Source organism: Sus scrofa, chromosome 1 (assembly GCF_054392235.1).
Source record: "Sus scrofa isolate SSC_HxYL_T2T_F1_AM1 chromosome 1, Sscrofa_HxYL_maternal_Yorkshire_Landrace_v2.0, whole genome shotgun sequence".
NCBI classification, from domain to species: Eukaryota; Metazoa; Chordata; class Mammalia; order Artiodactyla; family Suidae; genus Sus; species Sus scrofa.
Window position 1 is genome coordinate 50902864 of NC_139383.1, and position 26344 is coordinate 50929207.

Below are 26344 nucleotides of genomic sequence, written 5' to 3' on the forward strand. Positions count from 1 at the left end.
TGCTCCATTGCCTTGGCTGTCCTGTCGGGCCTGTCCGCCGCCCACGGGTGAGCAGGCTGGCTGTGCCTGGCCTCACTTCCATTTCACAGCTGCAGAGCTCACAGGTGCATGAGTGTTGCCTCACCATCCACTCACACTTTTATCTTTTCTGGGATGTTTGCTTACTAGTTTTCCAAAGAGTTATTTCATGCTTTCTCTTCTCTGTGAACATATTACATATCTTATTTCAGTTGAGGTTATACTCATGCATCTGAGAAGACCGGAGTTCTTCAGGTAACCCCGATTCTCCCACCAGTGGGTCAGCCTCAGGGTGCTTTCATGCCACCCTCATCCCCTGCCCAGCGTCCTCAGTTTTTTCCTTATATATCTTATTATCTCCAACTGTGATCACCTCTAGCCAGCACCTTTTTTGAAAGGATCGTTTTTTACATTTTCTTACTCAAGGTTTTCTCCTTATTGCATCCTATTTCACTTGTTTACATCTCCATCCTGACAAACTCCTCACATCCAGGTCACCTGTTACCTCTGTGTTGCCAAGTCCAGTGGATTTTCCAATTTTCTTTCTTCTCATCAGTTTTCGGTACAGGTGGCCACTTCCTCTTCCTTCTAGCATGTTCCTGTCTTGGTGTCCATGAGCCCTACTCTCCTGGTTTTATTCTCACTTCATTGCCTGTTCCTTCTAAGTGTCTTTTGTTGGCTGTCTCTTCTGCCAGGGCCCAAGATGTCATTCCCCAGCTCCATGCTGGCTCCCTTCTTCTACACTCTCTCCATAGCTTCACTGTCCTGGATATACCAGTGGCCCCCAAATCTGTATATGGGCTTGACCCAGCTCAGGACTGTAGATGTTGTGTTCAGTGGCCTTTATGTCAACCCCACATGGCAGATGTCTTAGGCTTGAGCATGGCCAGGACAGAATTCTTGATCCTTCTCTGTGTGCTGCCCTCCACCCCCCCATCTCATGAAACCACATCACTCATCAGCTCACTGGGTTGCATGAGGCAAAAGTCAGAGCTGCCGTAATTCCTTCTTTCCTCTGCATCTCTGACACCTCCTTCCATCAGTAAATCCTAGTGGCTGCCCCTCTCCATCCTCCCTGCTTCTGACCTACATCAAGCCACCGTTATCCACCCCCCTCCCCGGGTCTCTGCAGTAGCCTCCTAAACGGTCTTCCTTTTCCTCTGATTTGTCTCTTTTAATGTAAATCAGATCATGTTCCTCCCAGTGTCTTCCCCTTGCACTTAGGATGATGCCGAGCTCCTCAGACCTTGTCCTCTGAAGCCTCTTAACTGAGCTACCCTGCCCCGTCTGCCTTCTTTCAAGACTCTTTATCCTTGATTTTGTGTAGTTTGAAAATGATATGCGCCTCAGTGTAAGGTTTTGTGTTTTGTTTGTTGGTTTTGTTTTGTTTAAGCATTTATCTTGCTAAGTGTTCCCTGTCCTTTCTAGATCTGTGGTTTGATGCCCACCTTTAATTTTTAGAAATTCTTGGTCATTATGATTTCAAATATTTTTTCTGTTCCTTTTTTCTCAGTCCTTTCTTTCTGGAACTCTCAGTATGTGTATGTTATACCTTCGATAGTTGTCCCACTTTGATATTTCCTTTTTTTTTTTTTTTCAGTCTTTTTCATACCAGAAATTTCTGCTGACATACCCTTAAATATAGAGGTCCTTTCCTCAGCCATGTTCAGTCTACTGATGAGCCCATCATGTTAGTGCAAGTCCATGTGCCAGATGCTCAGTGAGACCGAAACAACCCAAAATGTCAGAGTCTGGAGCAGAGAAAGATTTATTGCATGGCCATGCAAGGAAAAGGGTGGCTCATGCTCCCAGAATATCCCAAACTGCCCAAACCAAAATTGCAAAGCATATTTAAAGACAAGATGAGGGAGGGGCTTGGTTGTTTGTTGCAAGCTTCTTGGTGCAGAAATCCTTTGTTCTTACAGCTGTCCATAGAGGTCAGGTCACCAACAAAATACATGCTGTACTTAAGAGAGGAGCTAAAACAGAGGATATGGGGGAAGGACCTGCACAGTTACAGTTCCCCCCTTTTCTCTGACACTACTTAATCTTGAGGAGAACAAATGTTAGACAAGAAAAGGAATAAAAGTTCAGATAAATAGGTAGAGTTCCCCTTGTGGCGCAGCAGAAACGAATCCAACTAGTATCCATGAGATTGTGGGTTTGATCCCCTGGCCTTGCTCAGTGGGTCAGGGATCTGGTGTTGCCATGAGCTGTGGTGTAGGTTGCAGATGTGACTCGGATCTTGCATTGCTGTGGCTATGGCTGTGGTCAGCAGCTGTAGTTCTGATTCGACCCCTAGCCTGGGAATTTCCATACGATGCAGGTGCCCTAAAAAGCAAAACAAAACAAAACAAAAAAAGTTAAGATAAAGACATTAATCATAAATTTGCCAGAGGTACCCATAGGTTCCTGCTCAGTTTTACCAGCAGACACTGCTTTGAGAGTGGCTGGTGGTATCTGAGTCTGGCAGAGCTACTCCGTTTTTACTTCTAAATGCATTTCTCTCAATGGCCAAAGCAGATGTCACCATTAATATCTTATATGGAACTATGTATTATCAGAGCCTCAGTCAAACATTTGTTAATGCAAGAAACAAAAATTTTGTAAAAAACAGGCAATGGAAGTCTTAAGTTGTTGCAGATATCTCCTGGTTTCAGAGAGGGTGTGTTGATTTCTCCTTTCCTGCAGCCATTTACAGGTGGTCTGGGTCAGAATGTTCCAGATAAGAACAAATAAGAACAAAATTATTTTTAACAACCAAGCATGGGGGCAGGGTTCCCTGAGATGGACCATTATGTATAAGCTCTACAAAGGTTCACCTGAAAGAAGTGAATCTAATATGGAATCAGATTTGCTGTTTCCTACTACAGTTTCCCACTGTCATTGTCCATTTCACATTTGTTGTTTCCTACTACAGTTTCCCACTGTCATTGTCCATTCCACAGTCTTTTAGGAAATGGGGCGATGACTTCTCTACTTGCTGCTGAACTGGGGCTGTGGGGGGTGATTGTCAAATGGAAGTGATCAGCCTTGGGCTGGGAATATTTCTTAGAATCTTTGGTAAAGAGCACAATTTTCTTTCCTTATTTATCTACAATTATTGAACCAGACTTAACTCTGTTGTCTAATTTGTAATGGGACTTATGCATTTGGTTCTAGTTCTCATACCTGTCTGTTAACTTTCTGATTGTGTCTTAGCTATGCTAGATTCCTATGCTGTTCTCCTGAACAAGGTTAAAGAATTAGGTTGACTCACGCTTCTCAACCTATAATGAAGGAACTCATCTGGGAGGTGGGCCTTAAATAGTATATGCAGACCTCAGTGAACAGAATCAGAATTTGGTATCCATTGAAATGGTCTTTCTCTCTAAAAATATCCTCATTTTAAAATCAAATACAGCCAAACTAAGATTAGTTTGTTTTCAGAATGAGTCCAATTAATCGTAATTTATACTTTTATATGGGTTGTGCTGGAAGTTTTTTCATAAGGAATCTCAGACTGAAATTTTTAAAAAGCCTCACTCATGGGCCAGGACAGCCATGCCAGTCTGAAATTGTCAGATTTCATCTTACAAGTTTGGGTGGATTCATCCCTTTTATTGAGGTCCCCAGAATAACTTGAGGGTTTTGTTTTTGTTTTTGTTTTTCTGTTTTACACCTATTAGAAGGTGGCCTTCCTGTTTTATCTGAAAACAGCGTTGGGAATTTAAGAGTTTCCAGTCTTTGGAGAGGTTAGGTAGAGAGAAAAGACAAATGCTTTAACTTTGCCCACAAAGGCATAATCCACCAAACTACTGCAAGTTACAACTAACCCGAGGGGAAAGATTTCCCCACATCTGGAAAAAACAGATCAAAAAGCAGTAATATCTCAGGCAAAACCATAAATCATCACCTTATTCATCAATTTACTCAGTCTTACATAATCAATCCCTCTTACCAACAGTTCTATGAAATCAGAGTTTTCACTAGACTTTCAAAATATCTTACCTAGTTTTAGCATTATGACTTAAAACCTATCAGAAACCTGTTTTTGAAAAAGGTCCTTCTTGAAAATGTGGCGCTTTTGCAAAGCATCAGCTTAACTCTCTATTAAAGACTGAAAAGAAAAAAAGATTAAAGATCTGATCACAGTGCTTCTTGAAAGCTTATCCAAGTTGCGGTGACATACAACATTTAAAAATAATTAAAATTATAACGTTTATACCTGGACATATTTAAATTATAGAAACATTATATAATTTCTAGAATATCTATATTAATAACATTTATTCATACTGTGTAACCTGAGGAGGCTTACTGTCGACCAACCAGGCAGGTTCTAAATAAACTTTTAGCAGAGAGGAACCAAATCTAGCCCTGTACCAGTCTGCTTTTAATAACGAAATCCATTTACCCAATTAAATTTAATCTAATCTCAGCCTGAGATACATGAAAATTCCTTTTCTACTCAAAACATATATGCTATTTTCCTAAAATATAGTGGAATGTTTCCTTTATCACTTTTAGTAGCTTTAATTATATATTTAGATTAGATTCCTCAGCTCTCAAAAACCTTAATTTTCTAGTGAAAACCAAGAGGCAGTTTTTTTCCAAAATCTGGAGACACTGTTTTAGATGGACATTTTTAAAGCATAGTTATTCCTGTAGAGTTTACCTAAACACTTTTTTCTTGTTTGCGTTTAATTCACTCACAAAATTTCATCATACCAAGTTATTTTTCTTGTTAACAAATTTGTAGATAAAATAAGATTTTACTTCTGTTACACCTGGGTGAAGTCATCAAGCCAGCTCTCTCTGATTGCATATGCAAAAAGAACCAGTTTTGCAATTTCAATAGTTTCATCTTAACCAATTTTCTCCAGAGTCTAAACAATATAGTGGTCATGCAGTGTTAAAAAAAAATCTCTCTCTCTTTCTAGAAGCATACTAAAGATCTTCCAGTTTTACAAAACGTACCCTAGGGGGTTCTATCAAATGGAATAGAGCTCTGATTATCATGGCAGGTAATATCAAATATCAAACAGATGCAATGCAAAACGGTCTCGCAGGATCACAGGTCTCTAGCACCAAAAAAGGGAGATCCCCATCCATTGCAGAGAGAAAGCCCCAACCAATGCTCCTTCACAAGCGAAACCCAGTGCAATAGAGAATGATACCTGGTGTCGTCACATTTGAACTCCGTTACCAAAGACGTCTCAACTGACCAATGCAGGTACTACAACACACACACAAACAAGGAGTAGCCCAGAAATTCCACTTCATTCCCAGACGGAGGCCTCCAGAGCAGCCTGCCTCCAGAAAGAGAATGGACCATGAATGGCTCATCTCCAAATGATACACACAAAACACAAACAACAAATAAGCTATGGTCACACGGACAGAAAGTCAGAGGAGATGTAGTCTAAAATTCTACTTCCACTCCCAAATGGAGGAAACCTCCAGGTTGGCCCAGCTTTCAAAAGAGAATGGACTCAGATGAACAGGAGGAAAACAGCCAATTTAATTCATATGCACAGAAGTCTCATAGAAATGAGACCCAAGTGACCAAAGCAGACTGTTAATATATCATTTTTAGATAAAGAAACAATTACTTGTGAAGATTTAAATTAAAAGAGTCTTCTGCTTGGAGTAACAGACTGATGTAGTAACAAAGTTTGTTTATGCGACTTTCTTAGCCTTGAATTTCCTAACTGCTTTTTATCCTGGTGTAGGGAGATCTCTTTCTTGCTTTCGAGGGGATAGAGGAGGCCAGATGAGAAATTCAGGCAAAGCTTTATTGGGGCTTCAGGGAGCAGAAACAAGAAATAGGTACCCTTGCTTTCTCCTGGGGTTAAGGGTAGCCTGGTCCCTTCAGTGGGGTTGATTAAGATGAGGATGCATTACTGGGTGGAGTGGGGGGGCGCAGTTCAGGCGGTCAGCCCACCCTCTTGGTGCTGTGTGCAGAGGTCATGACCAGCACCCTGCTTTTGCTGCTCAGTAGTATCAGGTGGTTTGTGACCTTTTTGTATCTTGATGGTCATGATTGCCTCAGCTGCATATGTGTGCAGTTATTTTTTAGTTGCTTGGAATTTTTTTTTTGTATTTTCTTACTTAGGGAGATGTCCCAGCTGGTCGTAGGAAAAGTGCACAGAACTCACTGCGCTGTCTTCGCTTCACTTTTTTTTTTGCTTTTTAGAGCTGCGCCTTTGACATATGGAAGCTCCCAGGCTAGGGGTCAACTCGGAGCTGCCACTGCCGGCCTACACCACAGCCACAGCAATGACAGATCTGAGCCACATCTGTGATCTATACCACAGCTCACAGCAACGCCAGATCCTTAGCCCACTGAACAAGGCCAGGGACTGAATCCTTATCCGTGTGGATACTAGTTGGGTTCTTAACCTCCTGAGCTGCAATGGGAACTCGAGGCTTCACTTCTTGATCCATACATATTCTGTTTATACTACCGTGATTATCTGATGGATGGGCCCTTCTCTTTCCTCCCCTGTCCTTGTTTCGCAGTAAATGGCTGGCTGCATAAGAGAGGATAGGGAGGAGCCATTACCACCTTCTGCTTTGAAGTAAGTTGTGGATGGAAGGAAATAAGGCTGTCAGTGCCTGCAGTCCTTGGCTGGAGCATCGTGGGTACATCCTGTCTCTATTCCCTTGTCCTGCTGTGTGTGCACAAAGATACAGTGAAGAATTGCTGAATGTGACATCAGAGTATCACACCTCTTGTGGGGCTCAGGTTACTGTGTGAGTTGCATTCATAAATCAATGCTGCTCAGAGATATTAAGTGACTTGCTTGAGGTCACTTAAGCAGGAAGTGTCCAAGCTGGTTTTAAAACTTGGTGTTGGCTAATGTTTTTCTTTTCCTCCTTCCTTCCTTCCTTTCTCTCTCTGGCTTGCTTTCTTTCTTTTTCTTTCTTTCTCTCTCTTTCTTTCTCTTTTTCTTTCTTTCTCTCTCTCTTCTTGCTTTCCTTCCTTCCAGACCCTTGTGACTTGCAATAGGTCACAATGAGGGAAGCCCCAACTGGAAAGCAGCCTTCTGTGAGTGTTTAGCACTAGTGCCGTTTTAATTTTTTAATTTTATACTTTTATTTTTTTCTTTTATACTTGTGTTAATAGTTACACACCGAGAACTATGTCTAGTCACTTATGACGGAGCATGAGAATGTGAGAAAAAAGAATGTATACATGTATGTGTAACTGGGTCACTATGCTGTACAATAGGAAAAAAAATGTATTGGGGAAATAACAATAAAATAAATAAATAAAAATAAATCTCCCTGGATTGAATTAGAAATCATGAGATTTTCTGGAAAATGAGCTCCTGCCTCTGGCATCAGGCTTTAAAGAACAATGCCTAGAGAAACAAATGTGGTTCTTCTAAACCAAATAGCAGAAAGAGAACCTGAATAAAATCTGAGGCTATTTAAAAAAAAAAAAAAATAGTTAAGTGGTAATTATCAGGAACTGCCTTCTTTTTCCTCCTCTGAAAACCTGGGATGGGTGTTCCAGACTGGATACTTAGGAGGCACTGGATACTAACGAAAGCAGGCACTGTTAGCCGTTAAGTTAAAATCACAAGCATTAAGTGCATTTATCCAGAGCAGACTGGGACAGAGAGTCATTCTCTTATAACACATCATTCACACACTGAGCCTCAGCAGGCCACTCCTCTGAGCTTGCAGAGAATGTCATTTATTTTATTTTAATGCCATCATTGCAATGATCCACACTGATCTGGAATTATGTTTGTGTCCATTTGCTTGATTAGATACAAACTTTGTAATATTAGGAACCATGTTTACTCATCTTTGTGTTCCTAGTGCTTACAGATGCTATCACATATTTATAAAAGGTGCCACCACCAGCTGTCAGTTTTTGTTTTTGTTTTTGCTTTTGCTTTTGAGGGGTGCACCTTCGGCGTATGGGAGTTCCCAGGCTGCAGGTTGCATTGGAGCTACAGTTGCCAGCCTACACCACAGCCACAGCAATGAGGGATCCAAGCTGCATCTGCAGTCTACACTATAGCTCACAGCAACACCAGATCAGTGACGCAATGAGCGAGGTCAGGGATCAAACCCACATCCTCACTGATGCTAGTTGGATTCATTTCCACTGAGCCATAACAGGAACTCCCAACTACCAGTTTTGAAACACTTGTTTTGCACCAGCTACTGTGAAAAGGACTCTATTTTTTTAATTCTCACAAAAATCCTGCACAATATTATTTTAAGGGAACTCATACCCATGTAGGCACTTGATGTTTGTGTTGAGCATTGAGAAACTTTGTATACCCATGTGCTTTTTTTGTTTTTTGGGTTTTTTTGCTTTTTAGGGCCATACCTGTGGCATATGCAAGTTCCCAGGCTAGAGTCTAATCAGAGCTGCAGCTGCCAGCCTACACCACAGCCACAGCAATATGGGACCTGAGCCACATCTGCAGCCTGCACCACAGCTCACGGCAGTGCTTGATCCCTGACCCACTGAGAGAGGCCAGGGATCATACCCTGGCCTTATGGATACTAGTCAGGGTCATTACTGCAGAGTCGCAGAGGAAACTCCCTGATATGAATTCTGTGCAGATTCAAAGGGGATTTTCTTGTTAATATTTTCCTTCTTTTTTTTTCAAAGTTCTAGCAGCATTCATTATTTGCCTGTATGAGTTGCTTAAGAATAGTTTCTTTCAGACTAAGCTTATTGGTCAAGATTCTTAGATCTCCTGGTCCACATGTTGACAGGTGGGCCTGATGAGCAGGTTGGAGATGGATTGTGAGTTGGATGGACAGTTGTGCCCAGAGAAGTCCAGGAGAACTTATGTCAGTATTGAGGCACGGGGATGGGGGTAGGGGGAGCGGTTTGCTGTATTCTTCAGGGTTCAGTCCTGGACTTCATTCTTTTCAGCATTTTTTTTTTTTAACTGAATGTATCAGTGTCATTCAAATCTTCGAATGACCAGGCAACAAAGATTATTTAAGATATTGTATGATAGAATAAATTCCTCAGAAAATCTTAAACATGAAATACCACCAAACTGGGTAACAGAAAAATTCTGAAATAAATTCAGCGTAACCTCAACTGCCCTGAATATAGAGCACAGAAGAAAAGGTCAGGGAGTTTTGGATGACAGGAGCTTTGTTGTAAAGTAGTGGTCTGCTCTGGCTGCTGACAGCGTTCACTTCTCTTCTGTAGGGCAGTGTCATGGGGCAATAGAGGAAAGTAGGTAGGTGTTACAGGTTATCTGAAGAGGAAACTCTTAATATTTAGATTGTCTAAACGTAGAATTATATCCAATGATTCCATACTACTAGGGAATTTTCCAGAGAGAATTCTAGAGGGGTCGTGTAAAATTCATGAGATGGCCACTGGTGGTGTTTCACACATAATGAATTGAGTAAATGTCTCGCACGGTCCCCTCCTATTCTGAAATGTGTATAAATCTTTGCTAATTATCCAGCCCAGGGAAATATTTGGAATTGTAATTTTATGAGAGCCATTTACTAAAAGGAAATCAAATGTAAAAGCCATTTACTAAAAGGAAATCAAATGTAGATTACAGTTCCAAATTGAACCCTTAAAAGACAATTTAAGAAAGAATGCTAAGGGAGTTCCTGCTGTGGATTAGTGGGTTAAGGACCTGACTTTGTGGGTGTAGGGGTTTGATCCCTGGCTTCGCTCCATGGGTTATGGATCCAGCATTGCTGCAAGCTGTGAGTTGCAGCTTGCAGCTCAGATCTGGTATTGTCCTGGCTGTGGGATAGGCCTCAGCTGCAGCTGGATTCAACCCCTAGCCTGGAAACTTCCATGTGCTTCAGGTGTGGCCATAAAAATAAAAAATTTAAAAAGTGTTAAATTCAAAACTAGAATACCCTGTGTATTGACAGGTCTAATGTGAAAAAGGTCTGTATGTGTATTACAAAGAATGGTAAAGAAAAAGGGAAACTTTAACAAGTTTCCAAGTAAATAAAACAAAAGATTTGAGGAATAAACAAGAGTTATGTGCAAGATTTACTTCTCAGGTTGTATATAATTTGGTTGTAAGAGCACACACATCAAACATACAGTAATTACAGCTATCAGAATAGAGTAGGAGTGTAAGATGGTGATATGTATTAATTATTGCCCTTATGCAGTTGAGTGGCTTTAGCATGTGAATGACATGGATGATACAGTCTTTTTTTTTTTCTTGGGCCGCTCCCTCAGCATATGGAGGTTCCCAGGCTAGGGGTCCAATTGGAGCTGTAGCCACTGGCCTACGCCAGAGCCACAGCAACGCAGGATCCGAGCCACGTTAGCAACCCACACCACAGCTCACGGCAACACCGGATCCCCAACCCACTGAGCAAGGCCAGGGATGGAACCCGCAACCTCATGGTTCCTAGTCGAATTTGTTAACCACTCAGCCACGACAAGAACTCCATAGTCTTTTAATTCTGTTTCTACCTAAGAGTAGACTATGTGATGATATACAACCCAGCAGCTCTTAGTAACTCATCATTCATAAATTTTTAGTGCAGGTTAAATCCTACTAAGATTTCAAGGCACCCAAATGAGGTGGTACTTTGGAAATTGTGTGTTGTTGCATTGCTTGTTGGAAAATGTATTTCAGGTTTCAGGTTGTGCTGAGGCAGTGGATCCATGTTCATCCTCCTAAGCTTCGCTCTAATCGTGTGGCAGCTGCATGCCGTGCCTGCAAGGGCACTGGTCACTCTCTCCTCTCGGTGCTGTTCGTGGGCACAGGCACAGAGCTCTTCCCTAGGAGGAGTGTCTAAATTCACAGCCTGTCTGATTACCAGCTCCTATGGGCTGTTTAGGTCCTGGTACAGTATGGCCCAGCTGACATTTTCAGATTTGCGTTCCTTAAACTTAGACTCACAGGCCAGGCAGTTAAGTCCGCTTCCTTCCCACCCTCCCACGTGGTGCCTTTACATACTCCTACCTATGAGACTCCTTCCTGTCTTCCCTTCAGACCTCAACATAAATATCACGGCCTTTACATTGCTTTAATATCCTTAACTTTAAAATGAGAGAATTGAATGTAGTGTTTTTGTTCCATCTAGTAGTGTGAGTCTACGAATGTTAAAGGAAACTGATTATAGACAAACTAATAAAGGCATAATTTGAGATGTAGTCTTAAATTTTCTTAAAGAAGAATTCTAATACTTCTGTCTAGACCTTAGAAAGTTATGTAACTTCTTTGTCTTTACATAGTAACCCTGTTATTTACGTTAATTGATCAACTAAAGAATAGTGAATCCCATTCTAGAGACTCAGCTCTTATTTATATATTTAAAGGGGTAGGAAATGATAACAAATTTAGGAGTTGGAAATTAAGCAGTTTTAATTCATTTATATTCTGTGCTGTGGTTTTATGAGTTACAAAAAGACTGGTGAAGCTTTTGCTAACACAGGCTTTAATAATTTTAATATGAGACGTCTGCTTAATATGAATCTAAGGAAATTACATTTTATAATATTGCTCTAAGTAGACCTTTGTTCTTGCTTGTTGCGAAAGTTTGTTTAATAAATTATAGATTGCCTGATTTGTCCATTGGCAGCTGACTGCATTCTTCACTTATTAAAAGGCAAATTCCGTATGTGATGTTTTTGTAGCAGGAGAAGTTAAAGTGGAGTGATTGTATGGAAGTTCCCACGTGGTGCAGTGGCCTAAGGATCCAGTGTTGTCACAGCTGGAGTGCAGGTCACAACTGTGGCACGGGTTTGATCCCTGGCCCAGGAACTTCCACTTGCTGTGGGTGTAGCCAAAAAAATTAAAAACTTAAATAAGGTGGAATGACTTGCTGCTTGACATGTTTGAGCTGAGTATGGACTATCAAAAGGGTGATAGTCGTAAGCAGGGAAAATGTGTTTGTCAAGGTCTTGACTTACTGTTCTCACACTGTTCCATCCCTGTCCCCACGTGCAAACAATACAATAGTATTTTCATTCTTTTTTTTTTTTTTTTGTCTTTTTTTTGTTGTTGTTGTTATTGTTGTTGTTGTTGTTGTTGCTATTTCTTGGGCTGCTCCCGCGGCATATGGAGGTTCCCAGGCTAGGGGTTGAATCGGAGCTGTAGCCACCGGCCTACGCCAGAGCCACAGCAACGCGGGATCCGAGCCGCGTCTGCAACCTACACCACAGCTCACGGCAACGCCGGATCGTTAACCCACTGAGCAAGGGCAGGGACCGAACCCACAACCTCATGGTTCCTAGTCGGATTCGTTAACCACTGCGCCACGACGGGAACTCCGTATTTTCATTCTTAAGTCTTCTAAAATCTTTAAGAAATTTTGTAGTTTATATGATAGCTTTATTTCGGATATCTCAATTTTATCTTGTCATTCTTTGCAAGGTATAACAGATAATTCTAATTCTAGTTACTAATATACTAATTAATACTAATATTAATAATACTAAAACTAATTACTAACGTGCAGTATAAGAACAAAAGGTCAAATTAATAGTTTGTGTATAAGTATTTTTGTTTGAGCTTTACTGTCTTTGTATCCTGATACTATTTAATAAATAGGACTTCCTGTGTTATAATTAGGTCTGATATTTGTTCTTGGAGATTTTTCTACTTCACAAGAGCTTGCTCAGGAAGACGTAATATGTTAACACATCTGTTTGTTTATCTGTTTGTGTTTAACTGGAATACATTGTGAGAATCCAATTTTGTAGTTCTTTGACACTAACCTGGTTTTTCATATACGTATAAATTCTTATGTAAAGATAGGTAATGACAAGTTTAGCTGTAGAAACTAAGTAGACTTTAGCAAACTTCAGTGTGGCCATTAGACAGGATTTTCTGGATGAACTCAGGATGCCACTCTCTTCATGATAAATCAAGGCTATTTAAAGGCTGTCACATTGCCTTGTTGCTATGGATACTATAATGCAAGAAAACTATTTTGTTAACTCCCTTCTTTTTTTAAAAATTGTTATAGTTGATTTACAGTGTTCTGTCAGTTTCTGTCATACAGCAAAGAGACCCAGTCATACATATGTATACATTCTTTTTCTCATATTATCTTCTATCATATTTTATCATAAGTGGTTGGATATAGTTCCCTGTGCTGTACAGCAGGACCTCATTGCTTATGCATTCTAAATGTAACATCAGCTTCTGTACTTCTTGAGATAGGATTGATCATTTTAAATGTTTCTTCTTTGCAATGCTGGATTATACAATGTGGTAGAGAAAGGAGATTGTTTTGTCTGTTTCTTCATAGTCCAGTATCTGAAGCCTTCCCATTAGTTTCCTCCTAAGTCAACACTGAGTAGGTGTCTTGTCAGCTTTTAGACTACAGTAGGATTGGGTGGCCACAGTGGTGGGCACAGTTTAATGGCTGGAAGTAGTATCTTTTTCAAATAGGCTTTGCCTCTCAACTTGTTTCTGATGGTATTGGGTTTAAATATATGTTACAGTGGAATAAAATGCAATACCTAGATACTTTTAGTTTGTGTTTTTAAAAACATTGAGTCTAGGAGTTCCCACTGTGGCACAGTGGGTTAAGAATCTGTCTGCAGGGGTTTGGATCTCTGCAGAGGTGTGGGTTCAATCCCTGGCCTGGTACAGTGGGTTAAAGGATCCAGCATTGCTGCAGCTCAGCATAGCTTGCAGCTGTGGCTCAGATTCATTCCCTGGCCCAGGAATTTCCATATTCATCGGGTACTGCCATACAATTAAAAAAAAAAATTTGAGTCTGTCGTTGTTTTAGAGGATTACCTAATTTAAAGAATTTAGAGGATTGTTTTAGAGACCTTTTGAACCGTTGTAATTTTAATATGTAAGCAAATGTTTAAGAAATCTCCTAGGTCTATACTTTTTGGACATTATTGCTTACCTAAGACTAGGAAAATAAATGCTTTTTCCTGTCATTTTACAGAAAGATCTATAAAAATAATTAAAAACATGGCTGAGAATTAATTTTTAGTTATTGGAAAGTCTCAAAGAAATTGAATAGAAAATTAAAATCATTTTATGGATATTTAACTCTAAAAGGTTAAGTATTATTCTGGCTATAATTTCAGGAAGATTTCTTACCTATGTAGGTGCTTTGGTACATCTGACCTCAAACTTTAAACTGTTTTAAAATAAAGACAATGAAGTTAATTTATGTTTACCTTTACAGGCAAAGAAGAGCATCTTCTGAATTCAGTCTTTGTAACTCTCACTTATGTATATAAGGCAGTACTTGAATTCCTATAAAGTTATAGGAGAATGGTCTCTGCCATTCATCTGAGTGTTCATGATCCTGCCTCAGCAAGATTTGAGACTGAAGGGATGCAAAACAGTTTTTAAAATGATCAGCTCTTTTGTCCTTTTTGATTTGTGAGACAGTCTATGAGATGCCAACTATCAGGGTAATTCATGTCTGAATTATTGAAATCCCTCTAGAGAAGCCAACTCTATTTGGAGTAAGAGTTGGTAAGGTTTAAGGCACAGACATTCCTCCCTCATGTAAGTTAACCCATTGTCAAAGCAAAGGAGCAGACCACCTTTAGAACAGTGTTTCTCAGCCCGTGACTGTGGTAAGAAATAAGTTTTACATTATCTGGTCTTCATGCACTCACATGTGTACACAAATGTGCAAAAACAGTTCATCATTTCTTTGTGCAGTGAACTCTCTTTTCTGTTCTACTTCATTTTTTTTAATGTCAAAAAAAAAATCTAATTGTTGTCCATAAAATGTATTTCAAAAGTCAGTAGTGGGCTGCATCTGCAGTTTGATGAACTCTGTTTAGGTTATTTCCTTCTTCTTGCTTCCACATTTCTCTTTATCCTACACGCCCATTGACATGTTTTTCTGTTATATAGTTTCCTATGGAAATGGTTGATAAACACCCATTTAAACTGTGTTGAAATCAAAATCTGAGGAAGAGAAACTCTTAGGACACTTAGAGATGTGTAACTTCTGAAAGGAAAGATGTTATCCAGATTGTCTGTGGCATTTCTGGGGGTGGGAGTTGGGGTTATGAGAGGATCTCTACATTGTTTGAATTGGCCTTTTCTCCCCTTTGCAAAGATTAAAGAGATAAGTTCATATCTAGCAGTATGAAAGGTAGTTAGTTTATAAGTTATAACTCATAACCAGAATTTGAATGTGAATTTTTAAAAAGAAGTAATTTAAGCCTGAAGAGGTTCTGTGTTCTTGGACTGTGGAAAGTGAATAGGAAGGAATCCCTCATAGATTTGTCCTTTGCTTTCTTTCCATGGAAGAAGAATCAGTGAAATAATAAACCAAAGAAATCATTCTAAATCGAGAGACAGAAAGTAAATTTTAGTTACTCTATCCCTTTGCAGATTCTGTGTTCTATACAGAATGAATGAGTCTGGCCAAATTATCTAAGTTTATTTTTGACTTTAAGCCTTTCTGATTTTAAGTTAAAGCAGGACTTAGATTTTTATTTATTTATCTATTTGCTTTATAGGGCCGCACCCTCGGCATATAGAAGTTACCAGGCTAGGGGTCAAATTAGAGCTACAGCTGCTGGCCTATGCCACAGCCACAGCAACCCCAGATCCAAGCCACATCTGTGACCTACACCACAGCTCACAGCAACACTGGATTCCTGGCCCACTCAGTGAGGCCAGGGATTGAACTTGCATCCTCATGGATACTAGTTAGATTTGTTTCTGCTGCGCCATAACAGGAACTCCAGGAATTAGATTTTTAAGTGCCTACTAAACATATGACACTTACAGATAAGTATATCTGAGTATTATAGCCAGGGGTAACGATCAGGGAAAACCTGCTCCAGGAAGCTGCCAGGAGCCAGCCGAGGAGCATTTGAAGTTTGTGTGCTTGTGGCCATTTAATCCCCCAATTCTCTTCCAGATTTGAGTGTTTGTAGTAACACAGATTGTCCTGTTTTTTGTTTAAAAAAAGGAAGGTATGTCTATCAGTTTAAATATTCAGTTGAAAATTATTGCTTGCTTTGTGACTACAATCTGTGCTTTCTTTGAAATGATTTTGCTTAGCAAAATCTTGCCTATATTGGAGGTTCGAGAATGTGAAATAGATTATGTTAATCTGAGAATTATATATAGTTACAGGCTGATAATTATGTATTTGAGAATGTTATTAAAGAATTGGTACTTTTAATGGTAGGCTAATTAGTTTAAAAAATGATTGAGAGAGACAGTAATGACCAAATACAAGTAAGGGTAGTTCTTAAAAATTTATGTATTTGTATAGCTAACAAAAAATGAACTCATATAACAACTAAGTTAGGAATTCTTTTTTTTTTTTTTTGTCTTTTTAGGGCTGCACCTGCAGCAATATGGAGGTTCCCAGGCTAGGGGTCGAATCAGAGCTGCAGCCGTTGGCCTGCGCCAGAGCCACAGCAACACAGGATCTGAGCCGTCTCTTCGACCTACACCACAGCTCAAGGAAATGCCAGATTCTTAACCCACTGACTGAGGCCAGGGATAGAACCTGCATCCTCATGGATGCTAGTCGGGTTCATTAACCACTGAGCCATGACGGGAACTCCAGGAATTCTTTTTTTTCTTCTTTTTAGGGCCACATCTGCAGCATATGGAAATTCCCAGGCTAGGGGTCGAATTGGAGCTGCAACTGCTGGCCTATACCACAGCCACAACAACACTGGATCCAAGCCGCATCTGTAACCTGTGCCACAGCTTTCGACAATGCTGGATCCTTAATGCACTGATCGAGGACAGGGATCAAATCCTCATCCTCAAGAATACTAGTTGGGTTCTTAACCCACTAAGCCATAACAGGAACTCCAAGTTATGAATTCTTTAGCTGGTTGAAGAAATGACCTTGTAAGAATGGTTTGAGAAATGAATGAGTGAATGCATAGAATATTTTATTTTCTTGGTTTAAGAGAGGTATGCTATATAGTCAATGGAACATTATTCAGCCATAAAAAATAATGAAACCATGCCATTTGCAACAACATGGATGGACTTTGATCATGTTATGCTAATAGGTCAAACGGAAAGACAGGTACCTATGATCTCACTTATATGTGGACTCTTAAATAAACAAAAACCAAGCTCATGGACACAGAAAACATACTGGTGGTTGTCAGAAACAAGGGTGAGGGTGGGAGGTGGGTGAAATGGGCTAAGGGAGTTAAAAAGTAGAAACTTGGAGTTATAAAATAAGTAATCTATGGGGATGTCATGTACAACATGGTGAATAGTTAATAATACTATATTGTATATTTGGAAGTTTATAAGAGTAGATTCTAAAAGTTTTCACACATTAAAATATTTGTGTAACAATACTGGTGGTGAATGTTAACTAGACTTACTGTGGTGATTATATCTCAATATACAGAAATATTGAACCATTATTTTATGGTTCAATATAACATTTTACATCAGACAATCTAAAAAAAAAAAGAGGGCTAGGCTTTCAAGTTGAGAATCCAGTAGATGTAGGTCTTTGCATCCTGTCCTGCCCAGCATTTTTTTTTTTTTGTATAAGTGAAAACGAGCAAGATAGTTTCTGTTGAGCTCCTGAGAACTAGAAAAATATTATATTTAAAATGCAGCTGATAGTGTGGACTCATGAGGAGACCATATAGGCATACCTTGGAGATACTGAAAGTTGGGTTCCAGACCACTGCAGTAAAGCAAATATTGCAGTGAAGCAAGTCACGTGAATGTTTTGGTTTCCCAGTGCATATAAAGGTCATGTTTACAGTATACTGTAGTCTGTTAAGTGTACAATAAAAAAGCACTGTATTTAATTTTAAAAACTTGATTGCTAAAGTGCTCACCATCATCTGAGCCTTCAGTGTGTTATAATCTTTTTGCTGGTGGAGGGTCTTGTCTCGATGTTGATGGCTACTAGCTGATCATAAGGGTGGTGGTTGCAAATGGTTGAGATTGCTAGGAAATTTCTTAAAATAAGAAAAAAATGAATTTTGCTGCATTGATTGACTCTTCACAAACCATTTTGCTGTACAGTGTGAGGCAGTTTGACAACATTTTACCCACAGTGGGACTTTTAAAATTGGAGTAAATCCTCTCAAACTCTTTTGCTGTTTTATCAACTAAGTTTATGTCATAACCTAAATCCTTTGTTGTCTTCTCAGCGTCTTTACTAGGAGTGGATTCCATCTTAAGATCTTGAGTGGTTTCTTAAGAAACCACTGTCTTTGCTGATCCATAAGAATCATCTCTTTATCCTTTAAATTTTTTCATGAGATTGCAACGATTCTGTTACATCATCAGGTTCCACTTCTCATTTTAGTTCTCTTACTTTTTCCACTACATGTGCAGTTACTTCCTCCACTGAAATCTTGAACCCCTCAGAGTCATCCATGAGGATTTGAGCTTCCTCCAAACTCTTGTGAAGGTGGATATTTGGACCTCTTCCCATGAATCATGAATGTTTATCATAGCATTTAGGATGGTGAATCCTTTCCAGAAGATTTTCAACTGGCCTTGCCCAGATCTATCAGAAGAATCACTATGGCAGCTGTAGTGTTAGGAAATAATGTTTCTTTTCTCTTTTTTGTCTTTTTAGGGCTGTACCCACAGCATATGGAGGTTCCCAGGCTAGGGGTTGAATCTGAGCTGTAGCCGCCGGCCTACGCCACAGCCACAGCAACACAGGATCCAAGCTGCATCTGTGACCTACACCACAGCTCACAGCAACACTGGATTCTTAACCCACTGATCAAGGCCAGGGATCAAACATGTGTCCTCATGGGTGCCAGTCAGATTCGTTTCCACTGAGCCATGACAGGAACTCCAGGAAATATATTTCTTGAAGAGTAAAACTTGAAAGTCAAAATGACTCCTTGATCCATGGCCTGCAAAATGGGTGTTATGTTACCAGGCGTATCTTGTTGGACATCTCCATCAGAGCTCTTGGCAGAACAAGTACATCGTCAATGAGCAGTAACATTTTGAAAGGAATCTTTTTTTCTGAGCAGTACAAGGTGTAAAATATTCAATACATCATGTTGTAAACAGATGTGCTGTCATGCAGGCTGTTTTTGTTCCATTTATACAGCATAGGCAGAGTAGATTTAGCATACTTCTTAAGAGTCCTAGGGGTTTGGGGGATGGTAAATGAGGATTTGTCTTTAATTTACAATTGCTAACTGTGTTAGCCCCTAACAAGAGAGTCAGCCTGTCCTTTGAAGCTTTGAAACCAGGTATTGACTTCTCCTCTCTAGCTATGAAAGTCCTAGATGGCATCTTCTTCCAGTGGAAGACTGTTTCATCTACAGTGAAAATCTATTGCTCGTGTATCTATCTTTAATTATCTTAGCTCAACCTTCTAGAGAACTTGCTGCAGCTTCTACATCAGCGCTCTCTGTTTTACCTTGTACTTTGATGTTACCAAGAAAGTGTCTTTCCTTAAACCTCGTGAACCAATATCTGCTGGCTTCAAATTTCTGTATCTTCCCACCTCTCTCACACTTCATACGACTGAAGGGAGTTAGGGTCTTGCTCTGGATTAGACTTGTATGTAAGGCAATGGTCTAGCTGGTTTGATCTTCTATCCAGGCCACTAAAACCTTTTCTGTATCAGCACTAAGACTGTTTTCACTTTCTTACCGTTTATGTGTTTATTGGAGTAGCACTTTTAACTTCCTTCAATAACTTTTATTTATTTTTTTGCATTCACAACTTGGCTCTTTAGTGCAAAAGGCCTATTTTTGTCCTGTCTTGGCTTTTGGCATGTCTTCTTCACTAAGCTTAATCATTTTCAGCTTTTGATTTAAAGTGAGAGACATGGGACTGTTCCTTTCCATTAACACTTAGAGTCCCCTGTAAGGTTATTAATTGGCCTGATTTCAGTATTGCTGTGTCTCAGGGAAGAGGGAGGCCTGAGGAGGGGGAGAGAGACTGTAGACCACCGGTCAGTGGAGCACTCAGATCACACAAAAGGTTTAAGTTGACAGTCTTATATTGATGTGGTTCATGGTGCCTCAAAATAATTACAGAGTAACATCAAAGGTCACTGATGACAGCTCACCATAATAAATAATAAATAATAGTGAAAAGTTTGAAATATTGTGAGAATGCCAGAATGTGACACAGAGACACAAAGTGAGCAAATGCTGTGGGGGAAAATGGTGCCAGTAGTCTCATTCCACTCATGTCACCATATACCATTGATCTGTAAGCACTGTGCTAGCCGTGAAGCACCTTATAGGGAAGTGCAGTACAATGAGGTCTGCCTGTTTGCTAGATAACCTGCCATCAGCAAAGGGTGTCCTGTGGGCCAGTGGTGCCACAGAAGGAGGTGCAGCTAATTTGCTCATAGAGACCCCAGGGCATGCCCAACCTCTGTTCACAGGCCCCGTCAGCTGGGGTGGGCAAGTACTCTGAAGTGTGGGATGTTCACATAAAGGATTTATTACATGCTTGAAAACAATTACATTAAGATTAAATTTGTATATTCTCTGTTGGGGGCCTAATATGTACAGTGTATTATTTCAAGTTCAATGATCGTGTTTGCTAGTTTTTTTTTTATAACAAATAAATGCTCTCTGCTTTATTTCTATAACTATGTTTCATATGCTACATTACACTAACTTTATCGAAAATATCTGTAATTAATTGGGGCTTAAAAGTCCTGGTTGCTTTATGTAAAAAAAAAAAAAAAAAGTAATACATCTGATTATTTACTTTAAAGCTGCAGAAGAAAGAAGATCAGCAATTGGAGCCTAAAAAAAGTACCAGCCCTAAAAAAGCTGCAGAGCCCACTGTTGATCTTTTAGGACTTGGTAAGTAATAAAAAATATAAGTCACTCTTAGGGTTACAAATCAGTTGAAACCTTTACTTGAAGTGAATACAGTGGCTTTATCATTTGTATGCCAATAGATACCTGTGAGCTGGATTTGAAAATGGTATGATGAGTTTGCTGAGTTCTCACAAAAAAGGAAGTCTTTAATGAGGGAGCTAGTATCTGTCAGCACTGCCTTCACAGAAGTACAAGTAATGAGTCCTTGGGGAAAGAGGAGATATCAAAGTCATCTTCAAAGGCTTGGTGGACTGTGACACTTCAACATTTAAAATGAAGAATAGATTCTCTTTTTCCTCCCACCCCCACGCCTTTATTTAGTTTCATTGCGGTGGGGAGGTTTCCTTGGCAAAATAATTGAGTAGCCTTACTGTAAAATGTGCTATTTTAAAGTAAACTTTAATTTGGTCAACGAAAGCAAAACATTTCAAACCTAGATCTAGTGGCTAGATTCATTTTATATGTCTGATGACAATAAGAAGAGCTCATTTTAATTTAATGTTGCCTAAGTTCTCATGGCTGACAGATACATGTTGTCTGCCTGGTAGGTCAACTGGCTTCGATGCAGGGAGTGCTTGTACTGTCCTTATCTACAAATGTTGTCAGCTTTATTTTTCCTTCTCTTCCTTCTAAAATAGCTTGATAAGTTGTCATTTTTAGTAATATCTGAGCCTTCAATAATTAATTTAGAACTTTTTTTTGTAGTTTAGAGAAAGATGAACAATTAAAGCAAAAGAGTGAAAGATAGTTGAAGGGTAGAGTGAAACTTCATATACTGCTTTTCTAAAAATTAATCTTTGTTCTTCTTGAGTAGATTGTTTTCTGTTTTAAGAATTACAATTGAGGAGTTCCCATCGTGGCTCAGCGGTAACGAACCCAGTTAGTATCCATGAGGTTGTGGGTTTGATCCCTCGCCTCGCTCAGTGGGTCAGAGATCTGGAGTTGCTGTGGCTGTGGTGTAGGCTGACAGCTACAGCTCTCATTCAGCCCTTAGCCTGGGAAATTCCATATGCCTTGAGTGCTGCCCTTAAAAAAAAAAAAGAATTACAATGGAATGTTTTATTCATTTTTTAGGAAGCTGGTATATCATGCAGATACACTTCCTATAGGTAAAAATCTTCTATGGTGGTGAAAATAAGTGATATATTAGAAAAATAATAAAAAAAAACTTGTAATTTTGAAAATAGGGCTCAGTCCAAAGGCTCTAAATATAATTATGATGAAATATAGTCCTCATAATTTCTGTGTTTTGTTTTCTGTGCTGTAAATGAGAGAAAAGAAAAAAGACTTATTACCAAAGGAAGAAGATATCTTACTAAGGGTATAGGCATATTTGTCTGCACTGCAGCATTTTCTTTCCAGTCTAAGTGCCTGCGTGGTTTATCAGTGTATAACTTAGAAATGTGAGATATAAACTTGACCTGACTCTTACCCTGCAGACTCATTCATGAAGTGCCCAGGCATCATGGTAGGCACTAGGGACATAGGTATGAAAGAGGACAGATGAAAATACCAGGCATTGGAGCTTTCACTCTGTCTGGGGAAACAGTGAAGAATCAATTAAGTAAACTGTATCATGGGTCATGTATGTAAGTGCTATAGATGAATATAGTGGTTATGGAGTTTCTGTCGTGGCTTAGCAGTAACGAACCCTGACTAGTATCCATGAGGACGAGGGTTCAATCCCTGGCCTCGCTTAGTGGGTTAAGGATCTGGCGTTGCTGTGAGTTGTGGTGTAGGTTGCAGGCACAGCTCAGATCCTGGGCTGGCAGTTATAGCTCCAATTTGACCCCTAACTTGGGAACCTCTGTATGCCTTGGGTGCTGCCCTAAAAAAACAAAAGTAAGATAAAACAGAGTGGTTATAATTTTAAATAGGGTGGAGGCTTTGAGGGGCTCACTGCGCAAAGACCAGAGGAAGTGGGACACTCAGCCATGTGTCAGTAACACGTGTGGCTCCAGAGGGATGAGATAGGTGGTGGTCTGGAGAGCGTAGTGACCAGAGAGGCTGGCACACTGTGACACACTTCAGCTTTTACTCTGAGTGTCCTAGAAACATATTAGAGGGATTTGAGCAAAGAAGTACCTCATCTGACTTGAGTTTTTGAAGAATTTTCTAACTACTATGTTAAGAATAGATTGTAGCAAGGCAGGGCTGGAGTCAGGGAGACCAGTGAGCAAAGTATTACAGTAAAACAGGAGAGAGGGGATGATAGCTTAGGGCAAGTGGTGATGTTGGGAGTTAAAAGAAGTGTAGTCAGGTTCTGCGTATATATTAAAAATAGAGCCTGACCAGTGGAAATTATCAGATGTTACTCTTTGGGAATGAACTTGTAGAACAAGCAGATCAATCTGCTAATTTGGGACAAGAAAATTTACTTTAGTGATTTCCTGAATATCAGGGAGCAGATGGGGTGTGGGGGGGCAGATGGAGTGACTGGCTGCAGTTACTCAGCTGTTGCCATAGTACTCTGTGTAGTCATAACTCTTAGAGCTTGACATCTGACGTCAGTAAACTCTCTGCCAATTTCTGGTGCATCTCTGCTAGAAATTCATTTGGTTTTTCTACCTTCTGGTTGTTTCACCATCACATCTCATGTCTCCACTTTACAAGCTCTTATCAGTGTTTCCCTGTCTTCTGCCACCCAGTCTCGAAGGCATCACCTCTCTCTGGTATCAGTTTCTGTGATAGCTGTGGCTGGCAGCAGTTAACATTTCTTTCTTTCACTCACTCACTGACTCACTCACTCAGTCATCTGTGAGTCTCTGAAGGCAATAGCATAAAGATCAGGCGTAGGTCGCAGCTGCGGCTCAGAATCAGTCCCTGGCCTGGGAATTTCCATATGCCACGGTGTGGCCATAAAATAAATTAAAAAACTTTTTTTCTGCACAGAAACAAAGGATAAAACACAGAAAGCGCTCTAGTTAACTTTTTTCATTTTTACAAGTTTTATTGAAACATATTTGATTTACAATGTTGCGATGATTTCTGCTGTACAACAAATAATTCAGTTTTATGCAGTTGCCTTTTTTCTTTTCTTTTTTTTTTTAATTTTTATTTTTTCCATTATAACCAACACTGAAACCAGTTGGTTTACAGTGCTCTGTCAGTTTCTGCTCTACAGCAAAGTGACTCAATCCCGAATATGTATACATTCTTTTTCTCACATTATCCATCATGCTCCATCGTAAGTGACTAGATGTAGTTCCCTGTTCTATACAGCAGGATCTCATTGTTTATCCACTCCAAAGGCAATAGTTTGCATCAGTTAACCCCAGATTCCCAGGCCATCCCGCTCACTCTCCCTCCCTCTCCAGTTACCTTTAAAGCAGAAATCCCTACAGGAAAACTTCTGTTTCAAAGTCCACACAGTAATAAAATAAAACAAGTTTGTGACTGAGCTAACTCAGTGCATGCATAGCCCAGCCCTGGACACATCAGTGGCCCAGGAACCATGCAGTGAACAGATCCCTGGGAAGTCTGTGTGCTTGTGTGCATGCCATTCTTTCCAGGGAGGGGTGAGGAAGAGGAGTGCTCTATCTAGCACAAGTGCCCAAAGTAATTGTATAGTCTATTATGTTTTTCAGATATGATTTAAAACTTAATAAAAATTTGTATCATTTCTGTTCAGTGTACGATTACAGACGGTTACTACCCTTTTCAATAGGACATCTTCAGAATTGGGTGTTTTTTTTTTCATTTTTAAAAAATAAAGTTTATTAGATCATAATGTATTGTCTGAATTTACCACCTTTGTCAAAAGTGAACTTAAAGCTTCCAGTGTAGCCTATAATTCCTCAATCAAAGTCAGCAACTTATGGACAGCTTCAGCATCTACAGTTGACCTTTCACTAGCCAGACAAACTTCCCTAAATAATCGTAATGACTGAGTCATCTTCTCGAATTCTCTTGCTTTTCTGTGTCCCTTTTGAATAACCTCCTCTGGACAGAATTGGTTTTATTTTGTGTGGTCATACCTGTGGTGAGAGAACATGCAGGTGGTTGATACTTTGCTGGGAGAGAACTGACTGCAGACAGCTGCTTGCACATGGTCCTGAGTCCCAGCAGCAGAGGGCAACAGACAGGCGGCTTGGAAAAATGGCCCTAGAAACAGGTGGAGGAGGGGAATTCCCGTTGTGGCTCGGCAGGTTAAGAACCTGACATAGTGTCAGTGAGGATGCAGGTTTGATCCCTGGCTTTGCTCAGTGGGTTAGGGATCCGGGATTGCCAAAGATATGTTGTAGTTTGCTGATGATGTGCCTCAGATCTGGCATTGCCCTGGCTGTGGTGCAGGCCTGCAGTTGCAGCTCCAATTCAGCCCCTAGCCTGGGAACTTCCACATGCCACAGGTACAGCTGTAAAAGAAAAAGAAAAAAAAGAAATAGGTGGAGGAGGGCACAGTGCTCTCTCAGACTGGGGCAGTCAGCAAGTGGCACAGCTTGGCAGTGGTGCTGCAGCAGCCTGGGATTTCCAGGAACTGTGCCAACAACAGGACAGGACAGCGGATAGAGGGTGCTCAGATGTTTGAAGGAGTCCAGATAACCTGTATGTGAGGTGACTTCTGACTGCAAGTAACTGAGCCTGAAAGTGGCTCACATGGGGGATGTTTAATGATTGCACTGGTTGAGAAATTTGGAGGCCTGGCAGCTCAGATGAATACTGAGGCCAGGAGCCAGGCTCTTCTTCCTTCTCCACATCCTCATCCTTGCCGTCAGCATGTAGGTGGTGCAGCTCCCAGCACCTCAGCTTCACAGGACCACATCCAGACCATGGTTTCTCTTCATAAGCCTCTTTTCTCAGGAGGGAAATGTTTCCCAGAAAACTACCCTCAGCAGAGTTCTCAGCGTCCCCCTGGCCAGAATTGGATTATATGACATCTCTCTAGTTGCAGGAGAGGCTAGGAAACAACGTTTAGCTTCTGGAGGGCGAGTCTGGCTTTGTCAGCAAGAAGCACCTGTGTGACTTGACTCAAGTATTAATTATTATTACTTTAAGAAACACTGAGATAGTGCATACTGTGTACCAGGCACTGTTTTGAGTGTTTATAGATATTTATTCATTGAATCTTTGCAACAGCCCTCAAGTTGGTGAACTGTCACTGTTTTCATTGTACAATTGAAGAAACCTAAGGCACAGAGAGGTTAAGTTGCCCAAAGTCAGAGTTAGTAGATTACAGAGCCAGATCCACATCCTTAACTATTACACTATGTTGAGCTCTGATAGAAAATGAAAATCTAAGACTATCAGGTAACATTGTGGCCAACAAAACAGACACTAGACCCATTTGTCAAGTAGAGAGGTGGCCGCATTGACGTTAGAGGCAGTAAACTGTCGTTTGTCTGCGCGTGTGGAGGAGATGTCCAGATTGTGCTGAGCAGCCTGGGGCTCCTGATGGAAACGGGTCGTAGGGCCTGTGGAGGACTTGCTGCTCCATAGAAACACTGAGGAAAGCGGGTGGCCTCAAAGAAATCTAACTTGTCACTGTGTTAAATATTTAGAAAAACATGTTTTATACAGTTTGAATCCTATTTAGGTAGTTGTCTTTCGAGGTTATAAAGTGGTACAGAAGTATTTGAGGTACCTATCAAA

General features: G+C 40.3%; 1 protein-coding gene across 7 annotated transcripts in view; it reads left to right on the forward strand.

Annotated features, from left to right (window-relative positions):
- Positions 1 to 26344, forward strand: part of SMAP1 (small ArfGAP 1) — a 160821-nt gene that overhangs the window by 111829 nt on the left and 22648 nt on the right. For all 7 annotated transcript variants that reach the window (XM_021089472.2, XM_084958811.1, XM_005659254.4 and 4 more), the window contains one exon: positions 20647 to 20737. In XM_021089472.2, the coding sequence (XP_020945131.1) occupies positions 20647 to 20737 (91 nt within the window). The remainder of the gene's footprint in view (positions 1 to 20646; positions 20738 to 26344) is intronic.